General features: G+C 36.5%; 1 protein-coding gene across 2 annotated transcripts in view; it reads left to right on the top strand.

The window, feature by feature from the left end:
- Window positions 1-21845, top strand: part of LCLAT1 (lysocardiolipin acyltransferase 1) — a 192467-nt gene that overhangs the window by 66044 nt on the left and 104578 nt on the right. For both annotated transcript variants that reach the window (XM_082671721.1, XM_082671720.1), the window contains one exon: window positions 9098-9296. In XM_082671721.1, coding sequence (XP_082527847.1) covers window positions 9098-9296 — 199 coding nt within the window. The remainder of the gene's footprint in view (window positions 1-9097; window positions 9297-21845) is intronic.

Below are 21845 nucleotides of genomic sequence, written 5' to 3' on the forward strand. Positions count from 1 at the left end.
TTCTTGTACTTCGCTGTCTTGTCTCCACCTCCTCCATTTATTTTATAAAATGATAAAAATTAAGATTCAGATAACAGACTTTTTAAAACTTGTGACATTGATGTGATCAAGTCGCCCCAGTAACCACAGAATTTAGGAATGATGTGATTTTGTCTGTGGGCTGGGTTGAAAACGTGTGAGGTAAAAGTGCATACAAAATGTATAGTAAATTCTTGGAACAGCTAGATATTTGCTACGAGGTCTGTGCATACTGCTCTGAGCACATGTCCCTCTGACCCTGAGAGCTGGTTACTCCTTATAGGTTTCCAGTCTATACTTCTCCCTTCTCTGGCACTGAACTGGTTTCAGCCCTTTGTTGTTGCTTAAGAGCAGTGCCTTCTCCAAAAATGAAGCGTTGTGCAAGCAGCCTCCTTTACCTTGAATGGGTCATATTTCCTGAGAGTGTTCTGTTCCTTCTTTTCCCTGAGCAACACCTGGAACTTAATTTTACTGGGTTTATTGACCTGTCTTGGTGGAGGTGGTGAGTATAATACCTGAAAAGGAGAAGAAGGAGGGAATACTCTTCCTTCACTTGTCGAAGGGTCTTCTCTACCTGTTTCTTTTGAATGGGTTGTCTTTTTCCCCTCAGGCAGACTGCCATTGTTGTGTTTGTAGAGAGGAAAGTATCAATGCTGATGCTATAGACCCCTCAGGTGGAGGTTGATAGGGAAAGATTTCCAGAAACAGTGGTTGGTGGGGGAGTACCTACCTTGATAGAGTAGACGTTTCTCAAAAGTTCCCTGTAAATTGAATTTTAATAAATTGTTTACAGTGCACTCTCCTTCTCATATTTTAAAAAGAAATCCTGTGATGAATAATTTTACAGATTATATTCCTCCCTTGTTACAAGGTTAATTAAAAATATTTTATTCAGGCATATCTGTTTTATGAAATGTGATATTGTTAAACTAAAAGTAGTCTCCTCCTCCTTCTCATTTTCTTTTCTCTATTTGTACTTAAAGCTGACTTCTGTACAGGCACAAACTAAAGGGATTGTAACCTACTGGTAGATAAATACCTGTGGAAAGGTATGGCATATTTAATTCAGATATAAGGAGAAGAATTAGGAGGTTTTGTTAAAAGGAAAAATCAAACTAAAAACCGAAGGGTAATGATGATCATAGCTATTGACCACTTACGTGGCAGATGTTATGCTAAGTGCTTTAATAAGACAGCTACAGTTTAGGTGCCACCATTATCCCCATTTTACAGAAGAGGAAATGGAAGTTTTGAGAAATTTAATAATTTGCCCAAGTTCACATGCATAAGCAAATTATTTAAACAGAGTTGAGATTAAACCCAGTTTGTCTGCTGCCATTAGAGCTTTAGGTGATAAGAAAACCTTCAAGTGTTGGTCAGAGTCACCTGGTACCTTAACCATTCCAGGTGGTAAGAAACTCATTGGCACCTCATGATTGTTTCTAAAGAAGAAGGTTTGGAGTTCTTTTCAAGCCAGGGAATACCTGACTTTGGGGGGGGGTGGGAATCTGAGAAACCAACAACTTGTAATAAAATCAGTTTCATTAGTGAGATGATTCGCTTGCAGTGGAAGAGGAAAGTTGGCAAGAAATAGAAAGCCTTTTCTTTTTCTAGAGAAACCAAAGACATAGGTTGCTGAAATACCTGGAACAAGGAGCATATTAGTAAATACTCATTGGATGAGTGGACAAACATAAAGAAGTTTCAGGGTCAAACTATCTCAAACTTTAGTATCAAGAATTGTGCAGTATTCTCTCCTCTATTTGTTGAAAGAAAAATTTATATATATATATATATGTTTATATTTTTATAAATGTTATAAAATCATGCATTTAGGGATTACGTAATGTATCCTTAGTGTGTCACAGTCCACCTAGAGTAATTTTACTACGTATAAAATGTAAGAGCCTTGTAACTGTGGTGCATTTATTCTCACATTCTTTGTGCTGTTATTGTCATATTGCATCTACTTACACAGTAAACTCTGTAGAACAGTGTTTTATTTAAATATCATCCATTTACAGTGTTTTTTGTTTTTTGGCTGTGTTGGGTCTTCAGTGCTACACGTGGGCTTTCTCTAGTTGTGGCAAGCTGGGGCTACCTTTCGTTGTGGTGCGTGGGCTTCTCACTCTGGTGGCTTCTCTTGTCGCAGAGCACAGGCTCTAGGCGTACAGGTTTCAGTAGTTGTGACGTGTGGGCCCAGTAGTTACGGAGTGCAGGCTCAGTAGTTGTGGCACACGGGCTTAGCTGCTCTGCAGCATGTGGGATCTTCCTGGAGCAGGGATCGACCCCATGTTCCCTGCATTGGCAGGAGGATTCTTAACCACTGTGCCACCAGGGAAGTCCCACAGTGTTCTTTATTCTTCCTGTATGGTACAGTTTCTATCTAGTGACATTTCCCATCAGCCTGAAGAACTTTCTTAAGCTTTTCTTGTAGTGAGGGCTCCTGTAGATGGATTCTGTTTTTATTTAATTAAAAGTTTAAGTTTGCCTCTATTTTTGAAGGCTAATGTTGCTGGCATTTCTGGGATGACTCCCCCTGCGGGGCTCCCCACCCCCCACTTTGAAGTTCCCTGTCTTATGTTCCTCTTGAAGTTCTCCATTGTTTTTGATAAAAAGTTAGTTAGCTATCATACGTGTTGTTGCTTCCCTTTATGTAATGTGTCATTTTCCTCTGGCTGCTTTAAAGATTTCTCTGTTTTTTAGCAGTTTGATTATGATATGCTTAGGTATAGTTTTCTTTATTTTGCCGTGTTCCATTGGACGTCTTAGATCTGTAGCTTTGTTTTTGTCCAGATTGGGAAATTTGGGGCCATTATTTCTTTACATATTTTTTTCTGCCCCGTTTACTCTCTTTTAGCCTTTTGTGTCCACAATTATATGTATGTTAGATTGCTTAGATTGTTACACAGGTCACCAGGTTCACTGTGACCCTCTATTTTGCCATCTCTAATCTGTGTTTTGTTTACACAGTGGATTTTGATTTAAAATACTGTAAAGTTCTAGAACTTACATTGGGTTCTTTTATTGGTTTCACTACTTTCTTGAGATTCCTCAAGTTGTAATTATACTGACTATATTTTCCTGTAAGTCAGCTGGGTAGTTAAGTGTGGTGCCACTTACTGTTAGAGCCCTCATCCTCTTTCTATTTTTCCTGTAGGAAATACTTTTTGCATTGAATATTTGCATAATTCCTACATTATTAGTATATATCCTCCTTATCTTCCAGGCAAAATTTCTTTCTCTTAATAGAAGGATGTTTTGTGTTGCAAAATTTCTTTCTCTTACTAGAAGGATGTTTTGTGTTGTAACTTGTGTTTATTGAAAAAGTAGCAGCAGGATTCCTGTACACTCATTTATTTATTATTAATTTATTAACTCTTAAGTGTCGACCATCCTAGCATATGACCTCTGTCCTTGTGGAGATAGATAATAGTTCTCTACCTAAACTGTCTTTCTAGTTGTAGATTTACACAACTTGACTAGTTTCTTTTCTGGCTTTCATTTGACTGAAAGACTACTTCCTTTGTTAGAGGACAGAAGTTGACTTTCCAGGCCATGACTTTTTAGAGTTCGATTTTTAAATCAGCTTTAAAGATATGAAGCCCAGTGTTTTGTTGCAGCCATCAAACATATGATTTAATGTAAAATATTCATTTTGTGGTATTGTTTCAATCACCATTACTCATTTATTTATAAAGCATTTCTCCATGAAATATTTATATTAAGTGAAATAAGCGTATTGTTCAGTTACATAAAATTAACCATCACTAGGAGCTATTTCTAATAAGTCATCTACAAACTGTTATATAATTCTATTTATAGTCATTATAAAATCAGAGACATTTTGTTTTGAAAGTTATAAATTTTCAAGTCATTTACATAACTTTAAGGTTTTTATTTCATCATCTGTACAATAAGGAGTAGATGATCTTTTGAGATCCATTCCAGAGTCAGCAATGTGTATCTGATTCTAAAGCAAACATTTAGAGGTAAATTATTTTTTTTATAATAACAGTCATATGTTGCTGCTAACACTTCGTTTTCTTTAATGTGATAAATTTTCCACAGTGTATGACTTTTTGATTATAAATTACATGTTTTTGGCTGAATCTCTCCACCAAAACCGTAAGAGTTTTGAGTATTTTCTTAAGTTACTACATTGGTAGAAATCATTGCAATTGTTATGCTTTCCAGGGTCTAAATCAATCTAATTTCTTTGAAAAGCCAATATAAGCAGACTGCTTATTCGTACAGGTATTAGAAACAGAATTTTGGTTTCACTGTTGGCCTTCCCACTTTCTAGTCATTTGATCTTGGCTAAACTACTTAGCTTCTCTAAACTTCTCTTCCTTCATCTGTTTAAAAATAAATAAATAAATAAAGGAGTTCTAATACTGCCTACCACAGAGTTATTGTGATGACTAGATGAGATAATGAACATAGCCTTTCCAAAGTAAGCAGTAAATGTTTGCTACTATAAAAGTTTTAGGGGGTAGGCTAAACTACATTATCAAAGAAAGTTCAAAACATAGTGGCTGGAAAAAGGCAGAACTTTATTCACCCTCAAGTCCAGGTTGACAGGTTAGCTTTGTTCCCTGATGTCACTCAGGGACTCCGATTCCTTCCACCCAGCCTGGCATAATATCCTCTTCTATATGGCCAAGACTGTTCACTACCCCTTCTTTCCCCCACTCAGCAGGAAGTGGGGAGGGAAGGAAGTCCAGAGCAAGTGCTTTCCCTTTAGACCAGTGAATTACAAGTTGTACGTAATCTCTCTTGCTCACCCCATTGGTGAGAACAGCTTAAAGCTGTAACAGAATCTGGGAACTGTAGTCTTTTTTTCTGACAGCCATGTACACAATTAAAATCTATCACTCTGGAAGAAATGGACAAATTAACTGGACAAATTCTGCCATAGCTGCTCCTACTACTGTTACTACTAGTACCGCTACTGTTACAGCAGAATTATGTCATATATCTATTTACCTTCTACAGCTTCACTTACGTGTACTAGGGTGGATATGGGGAGAGTGGAGAGATGAGACTGAATGTTGGAAATGTGAGTGGTCCGGTGCTGAATATGATTCTTGTGTTTAAAACAATATGCAAACCAATAATTTCATCTGATGGTCAGTTGGAGAAATCTGGTCCAACATTTAGAAAAAACAGGCTGAGCTTGTCTTACTGATGTGTGCTGGTCTCTTGTAGGTACTTTCCTATGAGATATTCAAGGGTAATTTCAGCTATCCCTGACTTTTGCCTTCTTACCTGTCTTCAGAGCTTATCATATAGGCAAGATTCAACCACCACTGTAGTGCTAAATTGGTGTATATTTGCAAAAACTTCTGTTACTCAACTTTTTAACTCACTGGCTTACTCACCAGTAGTGGCATATCGAGCAGAGAGTCATTCAGTTAGAAAGTTATAGAAGTTGAATCCCTTGTAGCGAGGTTATAGAAAGTTGATGTTCTAGTTTTGAGAAAGTGAACACCTCTGTTAAAAGAAATGGAGGAAAAACTGTCAGGGTGTCTTTTATATCTTTTATTTCATACCTTCATAAGGTGCTAATGGAGTTTTTATTTTGAAGCAAATAGTACAGCAGATCATTTTTTATTCAGAAGGAATTTAGCTTTCTCTCCCCATAGGTGTACTTTATTTTAAGCAATCCCAACCAGTTAAAAAATCATTTTTCAGTAAAAATAAATTAGGGTAAATGCATTTAGACTAATTATTGCTTCACAAAAATGGTCACAAATGAACTTTTCTTTTGTAAGCTTCACCTGTTCCTTAAAATGATTTCATTGGCAAGATTTTTCTTATCTTACTATTTTTAACTCGCACATTTTCTGTTAAATGAGGTACCACAATAAAAATCATTTAGAATCTTAGAGTTAGATGAGACTTAGAGGTCACCTAGTCTAACTTACCTGTGTGTCTGAGAATCCTTTCCTGAAGTCTGCAAAGGACTTCTAGTCTGCAATTCAGTCTCCCTTGGAACATTTTTGTAATGAGGAGTACATATCCTTGTTCATTTAACTTTTGAATGGTTCTGTTCAGCATAATCAATAGTGTCAGGTCAAACTTTGCTTGTGCCCAGAGCAGTTTTTCCTTCTGAAAATTCTGAGTCTTTCCAACAGTGTTTGTTAGCTAATTACTGAGATTATTAGAACTGTCCTTTCACCATAAATCATGTCGTAGGAATCCAGCAGGCATTTTCTAACTCCCCATCTAGGACACATGTCTCTTCCACAGCTTGCTGATTCCATTCCCATCCTAGAACACAACAGGTGTTCAACAAACATAGATTACTGAATATAATTTCCGTCTAGACTGCTGCCCTTAAGAAAGGGGGTCTCAGTCTTTGATGAATGATTTGGGATTGCACGTCTTTAAATAGCTAAGGATTTGAGGAGCCGGGCCTAAGCTTAGTCTGAAAAGCCAAGGCAGACTTGGAGATGAGGAACGTCATAGATCTTTCTTACATCAGACTAAGTAAAGATCCACTGGAGTAATAAATAAGAACATGGGGCATGATGGCAAAACTGATTGTCTGTGATCATGAGGGGACCCATTCATCTTTGTTTTCATACACACTTGGAGGTAGTAAATAGTGGTATATAAAGGATCCTCAGAAATTACTTCTGTATTTCTAATTCTAGGCGAGATCTTTGACCAGTTAAGTAAAAGTCATGAGAATTATCACTCTTGGTTCAGTTTAAGACATAAAACATTATAAAGATTAGTTTCTTACTGCTAAAACTGTTATTTTCTGTACTAGAAACAAACAGAACAAATATGAGAAACATGAGAATAGTGTCTTTTTTTTTTTTTAAACAGTTTTTGATCTGGAATATTTGAATTCTGGAGTTCTTTACAGGCATTACAACTTTATTTCTGTAGTGTATTTGTTATTCTGCTTTTGCAGGAGCTGTAAATAACGTTGACTGGGTATGTCTTATCTGGTATTAAAAATGATTAATGTGAACTAGAGATCTAGGCTGCCCAGAAGATTATATATAACTTTCAGGCACATTCTGATAGAGTGCTGGATGGCAGGGAGGAGAATACTTCATGATATGCTCCTCTACAGTCTAGGATTTTTTTTTTTGACATTCACTATAACGAAAGGCTAACGATTGTTTTGGGATTCATAGGAAACATGTATTAGAAATTACACATGTAAGGTTAGAGTTGGTGTTTGTTTGGGAATTATAGGCTTAAGATTTTTAACTGTTTTCTATAGTACAACATACAATTAGTAGTCAGCTGCCTCTTTCTACCAGTTAAAGGAAGGGTTCCTTGCATTTCAGTTCTTTGCAAAATCTGAAAAGTATATCATATTTGCAATGCAGAGTGGGGTTGATCTAAACTAACCTTGGATGGTGACTTCAGACTTGTCATCTGGGCCAAGACATATAAATTCAGTGATTCACTTTGGTAGTTGACGGCCCTTTACACTTTAAGTGGAAAAATGGTTATTTCTTGCTGTGGGTCCAAGTCTAGAGGGCTCCTCCCTGATCCTCTCCCTCCTGAACTCTCTTCTACATTGGAACTTAAGTTCCCAGACTTTGGAGTGGGATGGGGGTGGATTATAACTATTTGAGTGGTTATGGACGCTTTTGAAAATTTGACGAAAACCGCAGGCATTTTGTAGCTACTTTAGCCCAAATGATCATGTTGTACATCTTAACCCTCTGACTCTGTAATACTGTGGACATAATAACAAACACATATCTAACTTGTTTTTAAAGCTAATATTCCTTTTAACTTGTTTTTTTCTTGGTCCTATTTGAGGTCCTATTGTTCTTTTGTATTATACTTTTTTACAATATACTGGAAATTAATAAAACATAAAGGCACTTTAATAATTTTAAAGTGTAACTATCAGCCAACTCAAGAAGTAGGAAATGGTCAGCAAGCCCCCTAGCTTCCCAGTCGCAACACCTTCCTATTTAGTAGAAGTAGCTACTGTCCTGACTTGTAAGTTAGTTATTTCCTTGCTTTTCTTTTTAATTTTACCACTTGTATTTTTACCATCTGTATATTTATCCCTAGAATATCTTAGTTACTGTCTGTTTCAGAAAGATTTATATATGGACACTTAATGTATATATTCTTGTTTTTTTTTTTCTCTCAACATTATGCTTGTATGTTGTCCATGTTGCTGTAGATATCCATAGTTCATTTGTTTTCATTGTTGTATCATATTCCATTGCATAACTGTACCACAGTTTCTTTGCTATACTTTGATCAAAGTTTTCATAATATTGCCAGAGAACTTTAGATTTTCTTGTCTTTTGTCTGCTGTGGACCAGTTTTCTCTCCATTAGTCAAATATTTATTAACTAGTAAATTAGTTACATGTAAATTATTCAAAAACTTAAATGGGCATTGAAATCAGTATTAATATGTTATTGTTCTTTCAAGAACTTCAGTCTGTAATTTATTTTCTTCTAAATATTTCATATATACTTTATGCCTGGCCATCAGAAAAGTTAATTAAGCAAATTTGGCAAATATTTGATCTTCTATGTGTCAAGCACTGTTGTAGGTACTGGGGCTGCAGCACTTTAGTAAATATACATTGTTTATATATTTAAAAAATAAACAGATATGTGTATTTGTTTAAAACAAATCTTAGTACAGAAAGGTATAAAATGAAAAATTTGACTCTCTGTTCCCTCAGTCCTATGTTCAGTATTAAATTTCTTGACTATTCTTTTTATTAAAAAATTTAAAAATCTTATATGTGTATAACCTGAAAAAATTACACAGTGGAAACTTTTTGTATGCCTTTTGTACTTTTTCTTTTTGTCTTAATAACCCATCTTGAAGATTTCAATGAAAGTTAGCATTTTTAAATTAGGGAGCTGCCAGAAACTTAAATTAGTAGAACTGAAAATAGAAACAGTGCCTTCATGTTCTTCCAGATTAACTTTTCTTAATTTATTATAGAAGCAAGAATAACATGCTTTTGCCTTATTAGAAATCAGATTTATTTATAGGACATGATAAAATTTACCTATGGAAAATCATAACTTTAAATTGTTAAGTATCTGTATTGCTTTTTCTGTAGGCATTGCTGGAGACCATGTTTGGTGTAAAAGTGATTATAACAGGTGATGCATTTGTTCCTGGAGAAAGAAGTGTCATTATCATGAATCATCGGACAAGAATGGACTGGATGTTCCTGTGGAATTGTCTGATGAGATACAGCTACCTCAGATTAGAGAAAATTTGCCTCAAAGCCACTCTCAAACGTGTTCCAGGATTTGGTAGGCTATTCACAAATTATTATAAGTTGTTCATTTATTTTATATGTGATGATGTACTCACTCTAAAACTACAGAATAACTTACTAAACTCCACTGAAGTATTAAAGCCTTTTCCACTTTTTTCCCTCCCTAGCCAAAAACAATCACCAGTTTTTTTTTTTTCCTTAGGGGATTATAGATTATTTTAATCCTTTTTCGGAAACATCTTACGTTGAAAGAATAAACTATTCACAAGGAAGTAGATATGGTCCCAGAAGGACCAAAAATTTGAAGAATATGAATTAATAGTTCAGTAACTTTTTATTACATGTCATACTTGTGGTAATTTAGACCAGAAAGTGGTCTGTGCTGATAAGGTACTTGAAAGGAACTGATTCATTCACATTTTAATAAATAGTAATTGAATAACCATTGGTTCCAAGCGTTATACCAGGTGCCGGTGTTTTCTGAACTTACCTAATCCATCACTTTTTTTTTTTTTAAAGGCTTTTCACTGTCCTTGTTTTATACTATAATATTAAAATTCCTAGAAATGTTTATTTTCCATAGTTAGGAAAGCAGCATGTTCACTGAGTGGTGGATAAGTAGGGATATGTCAACATTGCATGTTAAATCTTAATTGATCTCCACTCTGTAATATGAAGTAGGGGTGAGGAACAGACTAAAAATATATTCAGACCAGTTATTCACATACGAGTGGATGAAGCACCCACTATACTCCCTGACAGCCTCATCCATTAAATCTGTACTTCTTTGGTTTCCTATGTAATATTTCTTATTTGAATTCTTTGCTCTCTAAACCATGTGCCTATCAGTGTACTGAAATTGTGTAGGATTTGTGAGGGCAAAGGGCAGGCATTGTGCTTAGGATAGAGTAGTAAGAAGTACTGCATGTTTGTGTTTTAGTTGCCTTCATGCTAATAGTTTTATCTTTCTCTTTGTCACTTGCACAGTATTGTGCTCTCAGGATAGTCAGATTCCTTAAATGGCAACTGACTTTCCCTAGAGCAAACATCCCCATAGAACCAGCAGGAAGCTGCAAGGCATTTTATGACCTAGAATTCATATAGCATCACATCTACAGTACATTATTAGTGGAAGCCATCACTGTCCTTAAGGAGTCTAGGGGAGGGAGCATAGACGTCACCTCTCAATGGCAGAAATGGCAAAGATATTATAGTATTTAAAAACTGCCACATTCCTAAAAAGACTGATCAAAAATGATAATGTCTTATGTATCATTCCTGATTCTACATAAAATAAAGTAACAGAATATTAAGAACATTATGTGAATGAGCTTGAAAATATATATGAAATCAATCAACAAATTACAACTGACAAAATACGATAATAATGAAAACAAATGAAAAAATTAAAACAGCTTCGTGTCTAATAAAGAGATTGAATCCATAATTAAGAGCCTTCCTACAAAGGTTTTTGGAGGACAATGGCAGCTGCCTGATCTTCCTCATCTTTAAAAACAAAAAACATCCAATCAACAAGCAGAGGAAGTAAAACCACATATCACTCATCTCTTCAGCATGACCAGGAGACAAGGCATTTAGAAGGTTCTGGTATTTATTAAGTAGAGAAGTCTAAAAGAGTTCTTTCTACCCTCCCATCATTGCAAACCTGTGGGTTCTGAGAGTGGGTAGAGACTTAAGAGAGGCATGGAAAACTTAGAGGAAGCACAGACAAAAGCATCGCCAGAAAAATTAAAGTCCAACACTAAATGCCAAAATACTGAGCACAGGTCTGGACATAGTAGTTCACAGCACAAGGTATAAGGAAGTGATTAGAAAGACAGTGGGACCTGAAGATGCCTCAGAGAAGTATTGCTTCTGAGGGAGAATCAGATATATAGAGAAGGGCTAGCTTCCCTTAGAAGTGTGGTAGTGAAGGAAAACAAGGAAATTAAAAATCCTGCAGGAATAAAAAGAGAAGCAAGAAATAACAGTCTTTGCTTACCCCACCCCCAAAATTATACAGCAAAACCCAATAACCATAAAAGGTTTTTAAATTCATAAAAGAAACTTAAGTGGAGGACAGAACTGAAAAACCGAAAAGCCAAAAAATGTACACCATAACACTCCAAACTGAATGGATTATCATTAACTAAGCATTTGGGGATATTAAAAAAAAGATACTTTTGGGTGAGAAATACAATGAACAGTAATAGACAAGAAAACAAGGAGAAATATAAGTCAGTTGAATCCAAGGAAAAAAAAGAACAAAAAGGCAAAATCATGTCAGAAATGAAGAGCGAATTATGAAATATCCAAGAGGAAAATAATAGAGTAAAATGAAAAGAGCAATACAAGAAAACAGAAAATGACTCAACAGTGAAAAGCTGAAAGCATTTCCTCTAAGATGAAGAACAGGACAAGGATGTCTACTCTCAGCCACTTTTTTTTGTTGGCCATGCCATGCAGCTCGTGGGATCTTAGTTCCCTGGCCAGGGATTGAACCTTGGCCACAGCAGTGAAAGCGCCGAGTCCTAACCCCTGGACCACCATGGAATTCCCACACTCTTGCCACTTTTATTCAACATAGTCTTGGAAGTCCTAGCCACAGCAATCAGAGAAGAAAAAGAAATAAAAGAAATCCAGATTGGAAAAGAAGAAGTAAGACTGTTTGCAGAAGTAGTCACTGTTTGCAGATGAAATGGTACTATACATAGAGAATCCTAAAGATGCTACCAGAATCAATAGTGTCAAAATGACTATTCTACCCAAGGCAATCTACAGATTTAGTGCAATCCCTATTAAATTATCAATGGCATTTTCCACAGAACTAGAACAAAAAATTTTTAAAATTTGTATGGAAATACAAAAGACCTCGAATAGCCAAAGCAATCCTGAGAAAGAAAAACAGAGATGGAGGAACCATGCTCCCTGACCCTAGACCATACTACAAAGCTCCAGTCATCAAAACAGTATGGTACTGGCACAAAAACAGATATATACATCAATGGAACAGGATGGAAAGCCCAGAAATAAACGCACACATACGTCTATGGTCAATTAATCTATGACAAAGGAGGCAAGACTGTACAATGAAGAAAAGTCAGTTTCTTCAATAAGTGGTGCTGGTAAAACTGGACAACTACATGTAAAAGAATGAAACTAGAACATTCTCTAATGCCAGACACAAAAATAAACTCAAAATGAGTCAAAGACCTAAATATAAGATGCGATACTATAAAACTCTTAGAGGAAAACATAGGAAGAACACGCTTTGACATAAAACACAGCAAGGTCTTTTTCAATCCATCTGCTAGGGTAATGGAAATAAAAACAAAAATAAACTAATGGGACCTAATTAAACTCAAAAGCTTTTTCACAGCAGAGGAAACCATAAATGAAACAAAAAGAAACCCCACAGAATGGGAGAAAATATTTGCAAACAATGCGACCGACAAGGGATTAATCTCCAAAATTTACAGGCAGCTCATGCAGCTCAATATTGATAAAACAAACAACCCAATCACAAAATGGGCAGAAGACCTAAATAAATATTTCTCCAAAGAAGACATACACATGGCCAAAAGGCACATGAAAAGATGCCCAACATCACTAATTATTAGAGAAATGCAAATCAAAACTACAATAAGATATCACATCACACTGATCAGAATGGCCATCATCAAAAAGTCTACAAACAATAAATGATGGAGAGGCTGTGGAGAAAAGGGAATCCTCCTACACTGTTGGTGGGAATGTAAATTGGTACATCCACTATGGAGAAAACAGTAAAAATAGAACTGCCATATCATCCAGCAATCCCACTCCTGGGCATATATCCAGAGAAAACCATAATCTGAAAAGATACAGGCACCTCAGTGTTCATAGTAGCCACGACATGGAAGCAACCTAAATGTCCATTGATAAAGAAGATGTGGTACATACATACAATGGAATATTACTCAGCCATAAAAAAGAATGAAATAATGCCATTTGCAGCAACATGGATGGACCTAGAGAGTATCATACTAAGTGAAGTAAGTCAGAGAAAGACAAATATCATATGTTATCATTTACGTGTGGAATCTTAAATTATACAAATGAAGTTATTTACAAACCAGACTTACAGATGTCGAAAACAAACTTAAGGTTAGCAAAGGGGAAACGTGGGGGATGGGGAGGGATAAATCAGGAGCTTGTGATTAACACACACAAACTACTATATATAAGATAGATAACCAACAAGGACCTACTGTATAGCACAGAGAACTATACTCAATATTTTATAATAACCTGTAAGGGAAAAGAATCTGAAAAAGAATGAACATATGTATATGTATAACTGAATCACTTTGCTGCACACTTGAACCTAGCATGACATTGCAAATCGACTATACTCCAACACAATTTTAAAAAACCAAAAGAAAATAGAGAATGAAAAGGAGAAAAAAAGAAAAAAAATTGTCAGAAAGAAAGTAGTTGAAATCGAACCTAGTTAGAGGAGTTCTAACATCTGTATAATTGGAGCCTCTAAAAAAGACAGTCAAAACAATGTAACTTAAATATTACAAGGGTGTTATTTAAAAGTACGACCCAAGAAGAATCTTGTGTGTAAAAGACGACTGAATTCCCTGCGTGGCGCACTGGTTAAGAATCCACCTGCCAGTGCAGGGGACATGGGTTTGAGCCCTGGTCCGGGAAGATCCCACATGCTGAGGAGCAACCAAGCCCTTGCACCACAACTACTGAGCCTGCACTCTAGAGCCCGTGAGCCACAACTACTGAGCCTGCGCTCTAGAGCCCATAAGCCACAACTACTGAGCCCGCGCACCACAACTACTGAAGGCCACCCACCTAGAGCCCGTGCTTCGCTACAACCCACCGCAATGAGAAGCCCACACACCGCAATGAAGAGTAGCCCCCACTTGCTGCAACTAGAGAAAGCCTGTGCACAGCAACAAAGACCCAACACAGCCAAAAGTAAATAAATAAAAATAAATTTATTTTATAAATAAATAAAAGACAACTGGAGGACTTCCCTGGTAGCACACTGGTTAAGAATCTGCCTGCCACTGCAGGGGACGCATGTTCAATCCCTGGTCTGGGAAGATCCCACATGCCGTGGAGCAACTAAGCCTATGAGTCACAACTCCTGAAACTGCGTGCCAAAACTACTGAAGCCCACATGCCTAGAGCCCATGCTCCGCAACAAGAGAAGCCACTGCAATGAGAAGCCCGTGCACTGCAACAGAGTAGCCCCCACTCGCCGCAACTAGAGAAAGCCCGCGCTCATCAACAAAGACCCAACACAACCAAAAATAAATGAATAAATTATTTAAAAAAAAATAGTTCATAAAAAAAAAGAGATGACTGGAAAGGCAGTTCCAACATGAAGGTATGAGGAGCTCTGTAGACCCACTTCCCAGGAAAACTGGTGAAAATTCTGAAGTAACAGCCATTTAAAGTCTCCAGAAATGGTCCGAAGAACATACAGCAAATGAAGAAACATTTACTCAAGAAAATCTATACCAAGGCTCATCGAGAACAATGATAATCTGTGGTATTTGAAACAAGACACACTTGTTTCCTCCCACCTCCCTGTTCAGCCAGACAGAAACTCTGCTCCAGACTAGTGCAGCCAGGAACACAGGGCAACCCACAATCAGGAGGAATCTGACAACTCTGAGCATCTCCCTCAGGAGTGGAGGTTTTGAACCCCACATCTAGTAGCACCCCAACTTTTAACACCTGCACCTGAGAGATGAGCCTTCAAAACATCTAGCTTTGAAAGCCAGTGGAGACCCATAGGATATAGCAAACTGAGAAATAGTTTTTAAAGGGCCCCGCACACTTATGTGGCTATACTCCGGGACCCAGTGCAGAGGCAGCTGAATGAAAAGCCCCCAGTCTTTCTGTGAAGGACGGCTATTTGCTTATATTCCTTGCTGTGGTCGGAGGGGCAGGCTTCTCATTAAACACACATCTAAGGGCAGACTGTAATCTAGAAACCTTGGGGGTGGGGATATCACTCTCCCTCTGGCCCACGTCTGGTCACCAGTGTCTCCGAGAAAGGAGCTTGTATACTTGTCTGGCACTCTGACTTTTGTGGCTGTCACCCAGAAAACACATCCCTTGATAACCTGGCTCTTGTAGCCAGTGGGCTTGTGTTTGGGGGGAGGGGGGAGGTCAATGGGACAGTAGCAAATAAAGAAAGAATTCTTAGAGCCAACCATTACTCTAGAGCTTATTTAGCATGGAGGGAGGAGACATAAAAGCCCATCTCCAAGTCTTCTCCTGAAAGAACTATATTTACGTACTTTAAAAGCGGCTGCCTGAGGGTTTGACTTCCAATTGGCCTGAATCAAGGTGCTGAGATCCTCCCCCGACACTGGCATAGCCATCCTCAACTACTGGGAGCCACTAAAAATAAAGTAGGCTGCTCGGACAATCACAAAGGTTTAAGAGACAGCCAAGAACTAGAGCAGGGTTGAATGATAAGGTTCATCTCCTATAGGAGGACTCTCCTACAAGCCTGGGAGAGGTGGGTATTATATCTAATGCATAGAAACCAACACAGAGAGTCAAGGGAAATTAAGAAACACAGGAATATATTCCAAATTACAGAACAAGATAAAACTTTAGGGAAAGATGTTAATGAACTGGAGACAGGTAATTAACCTGGTGGTAAAGAGGTCAAAATTACAGTCCTAAAGATGCTCATTGGGCTCAGGAGAACAATGCATGAAAAGTTTAACAAAGAGATAGAAAATATAAGAAGTCACAGAGCTGAAGAATACAATAACTGAACTGAAAACAGAGGGTTTAACGGTTTAAGCAGTAGAAAAGGGTCAGTGAACTTGAAGACAGGGCAGTAGAACATAACCAATCAAAGCAGCAAACATAAAAACTGGAAAACATTGACGATAACTTAAGGGAATTATGGGACAACATCAAGTGGTCCTGCATTTACATTATAGAGGTCCCAGAAGAAGAGAAAAAGAAAGGGGCAGAAAACTTATTTGAAGACACAACGGCCAAAAGTACCTCAGCCTGGGGAAGGAAACAGATATCCAGATCCAGGAAGCCCAGAGAATTCCAAATAAGATGAACTTAAAGAGCCTCACACCAAGACACATAATTAACTCATTATTGACAGGGGATTTTTGCAAAAATTAATGCCTGTGGCCAGTGATTTCTATTTTGGTCAGCCAAAAATTAATTGTTATTTCACTAACACTTTGTGGGTTATTACATTCAATAGTTACACCTGACACACCTGTAAAATCTTCTAATTTTCATGAAATGTTGTCTTCAATCCACTCTTCTATAGAAGCAAAGGAGAATTCTCCAGCACTGAGTTTCATTTTCACTTTCTGTATCAGAATCAATCACTAAGGTTTTTTGTCTTTTTGTTGGTCTAATATTCACATTGTCTGAATCAGAACGATATTCTGAAGAACTATCTTCTGAGACACTAGTATGTCACTCAGACAATCAGAGAAAGTATCTGCATAGAATTCACCGAAAAATTCTTCTTCACTCAGAATTTTGCGATACGTCATTTTTGAAAATTTTACGTTTATAATATACACAAGGTTGGAACAAAAACCTAACGGAGCAAAATGTGAATGATACTGACAATCACAAGTTGTATAATGAACCCTTGATCAATTTTAAGCTCTAACAACTTTGCACAGTGATGTTAATTGTATCACTCTCTAAAAACATACTGATACGTTTCCTTTCAATAACATTCAGGTAACAAAAGATGTATTAATATGTCTCCAGTCAATAATGTGTTAAAGTGTCAAAATTTAAAGATATAAAGAGCATTTTCAAAGCAGCAAAAGGAAAACAACTTGTTACATACAATGGAACCCCATAAGATTATCAGCATATTTTTCAGAAGAACCTTTGCAGACCAGACGGGAGTAGCATGCTATATTCAGAGTGCTGAAAGAAAAAAACTGCCAGTCAAGAAAACTGTATCTGGCAAAGTTGTCCTTCAGAGTTGAAGGAGAGAGAGAGGTTTGTGGACAAGCAAAAGCTCAAGGAGTCCATCTCCTCTAGAATGGCCTTACAAAGAAATGTTAAAGGGACTTCTTTAAGCTGAAAAGAAAAGGTGCTAATTAGAACTGGGAAACATGAACGTATAAATATCCTTGGTAAATATAAATATATAGTAAAATTCAGAATAATGTTGTAAAGGTTGTGGGTTAATCACTTCTAAAGCTAGAATAAAGTTTAAAAGACAAAAGTATTAAAAATAACTATAGCTACAATAATTTTTAAGGGATACAGAAGATAAAAAGCTGTAAACTGTGACCTCAAAAACATAACATGGTGGGGGAGTAGTAAAAATGTACAGCCTTAGAATGTGTCTCAACTTAAGTTGTTATCAACTTAAAACAACTGTTATACATTATTTTATGTCTCATGGTAACCACAAAGGAAAAAACTGTAGCAGATGCACAAATGATAGAGAAAAAGGAATCTAAGCCCACCACTACAGAAAATCACAAAGGAAGAGAGCAAGAGAGGAAGAAAGGAACAAAGGAATTACAAAACAGCCACAAAACAATTAGCCAAATGGCAGTAAGTACATAGCTATCAATAATTACTTTAAATGTAAATGGATTAAATACTTCAATTGGAAGACAAAAGTGGCTGATGGATTAAACATAAACAAGACCTATCTTTATGGTGTCTATAAGAGACCTACCTCAGGTCTAAGGACACACACAGACTGAAAGTGAAGGGATGGAAAAAGATATTCCATGCAAATGGAAACCAAAAGAAAGCTGAGTTAGCTGTATTTCATATCAGACAAAATAGATTTTAAGACAAAGTCTGTGATAAAAGACAAAGAAGGTCATTATAATGATGAAGGGGTCAATCCAACAAGAGTATATAACATATGTAAATATTTATGCACCTAATAAAGGAGCACCTAAATACATAAATGTTAACAAACCTAAAGGGAACAGCAATTCAGTAATAGTAGAGGACTTTAATATCCCATTTTCATCAATAGATGATTATCCAGACAGAAAATCAATAAGGAAACATTGGCCTTAAGTCCAGTTGGTCTGACATACAGTTTAATAGACATATATAGAACACTGTATCCCAAAGCAGCAAAATGCACATTCTTCTCAGGCTCACATGGAATATTCTCCAGGATAGATCATATGTTAGGCCTCAAAACAAGTTTTATTGCATTTAAGAAGGTTGAAATCATGTCAAGGAATCTTTTCTGATCACAATGTTATGAAACTAGAAATCAGTTACAAGAAAAAAAAACTGGAAAACTCAAGTATGCAGAGGCTAAATAACATACTATTGAACAACCAGTGGGTCAAAGAAGAAATCGAAAGAGAAATCAAAAAATACCTTGAAACAGATGGAAATGGAAATACAACACACCAAAACTTATGAGATGCAGCGAAAGTAATTCTAAAAGGGGACTTCAATAAACAGCCTATCTTTATACATCAAGGAACTAGAAAAAGAAGACTAAATAAGGCTCAAAATTAGAAGGAAGGAAATAAATGAAAGAGAAATTGAAAAGACAATAGGAAAGATCAGTGAAACTAAGTTGGTTTTTTGACGAGATAAAGGAAACTGACAAAGCTTTAGCTAGATTCACCAAGAAAAAAAGAGAGGACACAAATAAAGCGGAAATGAAAGGATAGATGCACAACTGATACCACAGAAATATGAAGAATCATGGGAGATTGCTATGAACAATTATATGCCAGTAAATTGGACAACCTGAAAGAAATGGATAAATTCCTAGAAACATATGACCTAGGAATCATGAAGAAATAGAAAGTCTGAACAGACCCATTACTAGTAAGGAGATTGAATCAGTAATCATAAAACCCCCAACAAACAAAAGTCCAAAACCAGATGGCTTCAGTGGTGAATTGTACCCAGCATTTAAAGAACTAATACTAATCCTTCTCAATCTCTTCCCAAAAATAGAAGATGGGACTTCCCTGGTAATCCAGTGGTTAAGACTCTGTGTTTCCAATGCAGGGGGCACAGGTTCGATCCCTGGTCAGGGAACTAAGATCCCACATGCCATGCAGTACAGCCAAGAAAAGAAGAAGGAAACATAAAATAGAAGAGAAGGGAACACTTCGAAAGTCATTTTATGAGGCCAGCATTACCCCAATACCAAAACCAAACAAAGATGCCACAAGAAAATTAGAGGCCAATATCCCTGATGAACATAGATGTAAAAATCCTCAACAAAATGTTAGCAAACCAAATTCAGCAGTTCACTAAAAAGATAATACACTATGATCAAGTGGGATTTGTCCTAGGGATGCAAAAATTGTTCAACATCTGCAAGTCAATCAATGAGACATACTGCATTGATAAAAGGAAGGATAAAAATTATCTGATCATCTCCATAGATGCAACAACAACAAAGCATTTGACAAAACTTAACGTCCATTGATACTAAAACTTCCAGCAAGGTGGGTATGGAGGGAATGTATTTCAATATATTAAAGGCCATATATGAGAGGCCCACAGCTAACATCAGACTTAATGGTGATGGAAAGCTGAAAGCTTCTTTTCTAAGTTCAGGAATAAGACAAGGATGCCGATGCGCTCGACTCTTATTCAACATTATATTGGAAGTTCTAGCCAGAGCAATTAGGCAAAATTAGATAGATTACATACATAGCATCCAAATTGGAAAAAAAGAAGTAAAACCATCGCTATTTGCAAATGACGTGATATTATATATAGAAAGCTATGAAGACTCCAGCAAAAAACAGTTAGAACTAATAAATGAATTCAGTGAGGTTGCACAATACAAAATTAATATACAAAAATCTGTTGTGTTGCTATATACTAATAACAAACTAAACGGAAAGAGGAATTAAGAAAACAGTCCCATTTACAGTGGCACCAGAGAATAAAATAGGAATAAAGGAGGTGAAATACTTGTACCCTGAAAATTATACAGTATCAATGAAAGAAGCTGAAGTAGACAAATAAGATACTTGTGCTCATATCTGAAAGGAAAGATATTCTGTGTTCATGGATTGGAAGAATTAGTATTGTTTAAAAGTCCATACTGTCCAAAGCAATCTATAGATCCAGTGCTATCCCTATCAAAATTCCAATGGCATTTTTTGATAGAAATAGAACAAACAGCCCTAAAATTTGTATGAAACCACAAAGACTCAGAATACCCAAAGCAGTCTGGAGAAAGAAGAACAAAGCTAGAGATATAATGCTCCCTGATTTCAGACTAGTTACAAAACTGTAGTAATCAGAACAGTATGGCATTGGCATAAAAACAGACACATAGATCAGTACAAAAGAATACAGAGCCCAGAAATAAACCCACACATATATGGTCAATTAATTTATGACAAAAGAGCCAAGAGTATATAATAAAGAAGGGATAGTCTTTTCAATAAATGGTGTTTGTTGTGAAAACTGGACTACTATATTGCACTGTACACAAAAATTAACTCAAAATGGATTAATGACCTGAACATAAGACCTGAAACCTTAAAAATCCTAGAAGAAAAAATAGGTGGCAAGCTTCTTGACATTGGTCCTGGTGATGACTTTTTTTGAATTTGGTACCAAAAGCAAAGGAAACAAAAGCAAAGATAAAGTGGTACTGTATCAAACTGAAAATCTTCTGCACAACAGAGGAAACCATCAACAAGATGAAAAGGCAACCTATGGAATGGGAGAAAATATTTGCAAATCATATATTTGACAAAGGGTTAATATCCAAAATATATGAAGAACTCATATAACTCAACAGCAAAATAACAATCTAATTAAAAAATGAGCAGAGGAGATCAATGGACATTTTTCCAAAGGTGACATACAAATGGCCAACAGGTGCATGAAAAGGTGCTCAACAGCACTAATCATCAGGAAAATGCAAATCAAAACTATGAGATACCACATCACACCTGTTAGAATGGCTACTGTCAAAAAGCTGAGCAATAACAACTGTTGGTGAGGCTATAGAGAAAAGGGAACGCTTGTGCATTGTTGGTAGGAATGTACATTGGTGTAGAAGCTGTGGAAAACAATATGGAGGTTCCCCCAAAATTAAAAATAGAACTACCACCATATGATCTGGTAATTCTGCTTCTGGGTATTTATTGGAGGAAAACAAAAGCACTAACTTGAAAAGATATCTGCACCCCCATGTTCATTGCAGCATTATTTACAATAACCAAGACATGGAAACAACTTGTGTCCATTGGTAGATGAATGGATAAAGAAAATGGTAAATATAGACAATGGAATATTACTCAGCTATAAAAAAAAAGGATATCCTATAATTTATATCACCTGGATGGACTTTGAGGGCATCATGCTAAGTGAAAAGTCAGATAGAGAAAAACAAATACGACATGCTTTCACTTATTTGTGAAGTCTCCCATAATAAAAAACCCGATAGAATAAGATAAAATAAAATTCCCCAAAAACACAACTGAATAGATACAGAGAGGCCAGGATTTGGGGGTGGGCAAAATGGGTGAAGTTGCTCAGAAGGCACAAAATTCCAGTCATAAAATAAATAAGTTATGCA

The sequence above is a fragment of the Grampus griseus genome (genome assembly GCF_964374135.1).
Source record: "Grampus griseus genome assembly, chromosome: 15".
Taxonomy (NCBI): Eukaryota; Metazoa; Chordata; class Mammalia; order Artiodactyla; family Delphinidae; genus Grampus; species Grampus griseus.